Source organism: Mustela nigripes, chromosome 7, assembly GCF_022355385.1.
Source record: "Mustela nigripes isolate SB6536 chromosome 7, MUSNIG.SB6536, whole genome shotgun sequence".
Classification (NCBI taxonomy): Eukaryota; Metazoa; Chordata; class Mammalia; order Carnivora; family Mustelidae; genus Mustela; species Mustela nigripes.
Window position 1 is genome coordinate 14,940,839 of NC_081563.1, and position 4,741 is coordinate 14,945,579.

General features: G+C 56.4%; 1 protein-coding gene across 1 annotated transcript; it reads left to right on the top strand.

The window, feature by feature from the left end:
• Positions 1-1,503: 1,503 nt before the first annotated feature.
• On the top strand, positions 1,504-3,958 carry RHOB (ras homolog family member B). The gene has a single exon (XM_059405200.1). It carries the CDS (start codon positions 1,881-1,883, stop codon positions 2,469-2,471), a length of 591 nt encoding a protein of 196 aa, XP_059261183.1. The 5' UTR covers positions 1,504-1,880; the 3' UTR covers positions 2,472-3,958.
• The last annotated feature ends 783 nt before the right edge of the window (positions 3,959-4,741 follow it).

Consider the following 4,741-nt stretch of genomic DNA (forward strand, 5'->3'; position numbering starts at 1 on the left):
TCCTTCATAGGGTCAGGCATCGTGCTAGGGCTTCACGATGCTGAGGTAAGACAGAATCCTGGCACTCCACCAGCTTCCAGTCTTAGAGAGGGAGGCCGAAATATGAGGCCATAACCTCATGATGATGTGGGAGTCTCTCCTTTGCTGAAAAACCAGTAAGCATCCTTCTGCCTTTGTAATGGATACAGCCCAGTCTGTGTCCGTTGGTACTTCAGCCCTCCATGATTGGCCTCAACCTGAGTTTCAACTCTCGCTCTCTCTCTCTCTCCCTATCAAGGGCAGTCACACTAAGGGAGTCCCTGATTTTAGAGTTTGTCTTATTCTTTCCCACCTCTCTGTTGTTCTCAAGCTCTTTCTTCTTCCAGCCAAGCGCTCCCTCTGTCCCCCTCCTCCCTCTTCTGTCCTATGAAATCCTTTGCCTGAGATCCTTCTAGATCAGACTCTGGGAGAGATCAATCAAGTCCTGGTGTGTAGGAGAAGAGCTAGCACCCCACCAGACACGAATTTGTTGTGTCCTCGCCTGCAAGCTCCCCCTGCCCCCCTCTCTGTCCCCTGCCTCAGGCCTCATCCTCTTCTTGCCCAATGGGGTGAGAGGTGGTTGGGTTTTATTGTACAATTTACTTCAGGCAGTTCGCAGCCTGACTACCAGGATCTGAATTCATCATTCAATCTTGGGCTGAAGATGCGGTTTTCTGCCTTGTGACTTCCTCCCAATGGACTTGAAGTCCAGCAAACAGCCCCAACCTTCCTTTTTCACCATCCCTCCTGCCCCTAATCTTCCCCTAGAGAAGTAGGGGGCGTGGGTGGAGGGTGGGGAGGAAGAGGGGAGGCGAGAGGACTTGGAAGAGCTGGAGGCTAGACCCAGGCCCACCCAGCTCACACGCAGCTCTTGGCCTTAGGGGTCCAAATCGAGAGCTGTCCCAGGAAGAGCCCCGGGTGGGGGAGTTGGGAGGGGCGAACCAGACCCGGGAAGGGCCGTTTCTGAAAGAAAAGAACAGAACCTTCCCCGGAAACAAACGTGTGTGTCTGCGTGTGTGCCTGTGTTTGTTTAAAAACAAAACCGCTTAAAGGAGCCGCTCCCTCCCCCGCAGGTCCGGCCACCGCCGGGAGTTTGCACCCAAGCGGGACAATTGGAGTGGGAGGGAGTCGCCAACGCCCCCACAAAGTGCTGCCTTCTCCCGGAACCGCTCGCCCAGGCCCCGCAGGCTCCAGGCCGCCAGCTCGGGGCCTTGGCCGGGCGCGCAGCAGACGCGGCAAAGGGAGGGAACGCTGGTGCGGCCAGAGCCCCGCAGCGCCAGCCGAGGCGCAGACTCCCCAGTCGCCGCCTCTCCCAGCCCCGCGGCCTGGGCCGTCAATCAAGCTCGGCCGGCCCCGCCCCTGGGCTGCAGCGGGTGCCCAATCAGAGCGAAGCTCCGCAGCGATGAGCTCAGTCGGCTCGCTTCCCATTGGGCGGCTATATTAAGAAAGTGGCCGAACTCTTTAAATAGCGGGCGCTAGGGCCGCAGCCCGCATCTGCCACCGCAGTCTGGCTGTAGTCGAGCGCTCTCCTGTACTCAGGCGAGACCCATAGAAGCCGGGGAGGGGACCAGGCCGGCTCCGCGGTTCCAGCCGCCGCTTGTGCACAAAGGCGCGGACCCGGGGCCCGGGGCGAGAAGAGCGGCCACCGCCCGGGAGCAGCGCGGAGACGCACGGCGCGCCCTATGCCCCCGCGCCCCCGCCGCGGCAGCCGGAGCGCCCCGAGAGAACGCGCCGCCGCGGGGCCCGGGTGCAGCTAGCGACCCTCGCCCGCAGCGCGCAGCCCGAGGTGAGCAGTGAGCGGCGAGCGGGACGGCAGCGAGGCGTTCGCGGGGCCCCTCCTGCTGCCCGGGCCCGGCCCGCTCATGGCGGCCATCCGCAAGAAGCTGGTGGTGGTGGGCGACGGCGCGTGCGGCAAGACGTGCCTGCTGATCGTGTTCAGTAAGGACGAGTTCCCCGAGGTGTACGTGCCCACCGTCTTCGAGAACTATGTGGCCGACATCGAGGTGGACGGCAAGCAGGTGGAGCTGGCGCTGTGGGACACGGCGGGCCAGGAGGACTACGACCGCTTGCGGCCGCTCTCCTACCCGGACACCGACGTGATCCTCATGTGCTTCTCCGTGGACAGCCCCGATTCGCTGGAGAACATCCCCGAGAAGTGGGTGCCCGAGGTGAAGCACTTCTGCCCCAACGTGCCCATCATCCTGGTGGCCAACAAGAAAGACCTGCGCAGCGACGAGCACGTCCGCACGGAGCTGGCCCGCATGAAGCAGGAACCCGTGCGCACGGATGACGGCCGCGCCATGGCCGTGCGCATCCAAGCCTACGACTACCTCGAGTGCTCGGCCAAGACCAAGGAGGGCGTGCGCGAGGTCTTCGAGACGGCCACGCGCGCCGCGCTGCAGAAGCGCTACGGCTCCCAGAACGGCTGCATCAACTGCTGCAAGGTGCTATGAGGGCCGCGGCCGCCCTGCCTGCCCCCGCCGGCCGGCGCGGCTCCCCATCTCGGGCCCGACCCCCTGCCCCCCCACCTCGAGCCCGAAGAAGGGGAGACCCGCGGCCCCCAAGGACCCCACCGGACTGCCTGACGTCTGCCTTTCGGCCCGGCAGCTGTGACCCGGCTCCGGCCCTGGCGCCGGGAATCGGCGTGGGAGGCACCGGGCGCCCCCTTTCCAGTGTCTGTGTGTGTCCGGCTGTGTTGCACAGGCCCGGGCGCCTGCCGAGTGCCAAGGGTCCCCTGAGCACCCATTTCTGAAGAGCCAAGCCTCATCAGAGCGTGTGGCTGTGTTTGTTCGAGTCCCCCGCCCCACTTTCCCCCACCCCCGCCTCTGGTCCCCGGAGAACAGCTTGGCGCCGGGGTGCAGCCGCGCCCCATCGGATGTTCGCCCGGAACCCAGCGAGCGCCTGCTATCCCTTGTCTGTAACATAGACCGCGGGAACTGCGGGAGGGGAGGGCTGGGGAGGATGGGGTGTTATATAAATATAGATATAATTTTATTTTCGAAGGTAGGATGGTGTTATTTAATGGTGGTGGTGGGTGGAGTGACAGGGCTCCAGAAGAGCTCCGGCCCACCCTGGGTCGGGCGCCCATCCAAGCATGAACAGGACTTGGCCATCTTTCCAACCCCCGGGGAAGACATTTGCAACTGCCGCGGGGCTGAGTGGACACAGCTTCCAGACTCTCGTCTCCCGCGGGCCAGCCCCAGGCGAGCCTCTCGCCAGCCCTGGGCAGGAGGAGGGAGAGAGTGCTTTGGGTCGTTTTTTTGCCATAAGCGAACTTTGTGCCTGTCATACAAGTGGAAATTGTTCAGTCCGAGAAACTGATGTTATCTGATTTATTTAAAAACTAAAACTTGTTTTTGTTTTTTTTTTTTTGGAAATAATTCTTTGCACAATTGTTTTATTGTTTGACACTTAATGCACTTGTCATTTGCATAAGACAGTAGCATTCTGACTACCCTTGTACGCTGTAACCTCATCTACTTCTGATTTTTTTTTTTTTTAAAGATGTTGACTTTTTAAAAAAGAGGAAAAAGAAACCACTAATTTTTGTTTTGTTTTCTTGAAAAAGTGGCAACACTGTTTTGGGATTTTATTTGTGCACGGATGCACACTGTTTTGATAAAGGGCAGTAACAAGTATTGGGACCTATTTAACCCCCCCCTTTTTTTCCCCTCTTCACAAGGCAGTCTCAAAAAGCTATGTGAAATTTTCTCTGCATCTTTGTACAGAGAATGAACCTGCCCCTAGTCTCTCCTTTCTCACCCTCCCTTCCCCACCCAGTGGTACTTCTACTAAATTGTTGTCTTGTTTTTTTATTTTTTAAATAAACTGACAAATGGCAAAGTGGTGAGCTTATGATGTTTACATAAAAGTTCTATAAGCTGTGTATACAGTTTTTTATGTAAAATATTAAAAGACTATGATGATGACGTTTATAAAATGGCTCCTGTGATTTAATAGCGTGTAAAAGTTTATCCTCTTGAATTTGGGGCAAAGGGAGACTCCTGCTAGACAAGATCCTTTCTTGCCACTACTCCCATTTTCCTGATAGCATTTGTGGTAAATGAAGCTGAAATCCTTTGGGGCGATGTGTGGGGTTTGGGTGGGCATGGGGGACAAGTTAGTCCTATCCCCATCCCAGAAGATGACTGGTGTACCCAGGCACTCAGTGCCCAAACTTTTGACCTAATTGGACTGTCTGTATGTCTTTAAGACACTGCATCTAAGTCTGTGGGGCCTTTGCTTCCTACTCCTTGAAACTTAGAAAGCTGTCATTTGTGCATTTTAAATTTAGGTAACCTTTTTTTTGTTAATCACAGGTGTGGGGCTAAACTCTGTCTAGGAGGCTGGTTACTGGCTTCCCTTTACAACCTCAGAGGGTTCCACAGCACTCCATAAGATTGTGGGTTGTTACTTTTGGGCCAGAGCTCTGGGGTAGAAGCTGGGGAGAGTCGAAATCATGACTTGATCCTTCGATCATCCAATTTTCATCTGTGTGTCTACAGGGAAGCTAGAATGCTGTATTCCAAGTTAAGAAACTGGGCACATCATGGACAGAAGTCTGGGTGTTTGGGGTGGCTGTTCTTAAAGTTGGGGCAGCCACATTTTGAAATTTAAGCAGGATGAGCTCCAATTTCAGACACTTAGCCAGGGCAGGGGGTCTCAGAACCAGTGGGGGCAGGGGGCCAGTCAGAGTTTTACTTGGAGACCACATAGAAATCCT

Coding starts and splice junctions, on each gene's coding strand:
- RHOB (XM_059405200.1), top strand. CDS start 1,881: ATGGCGGCCATCCGCAAGAAGCTGGTGGTGGTGGGCGACGGCGCGTGC.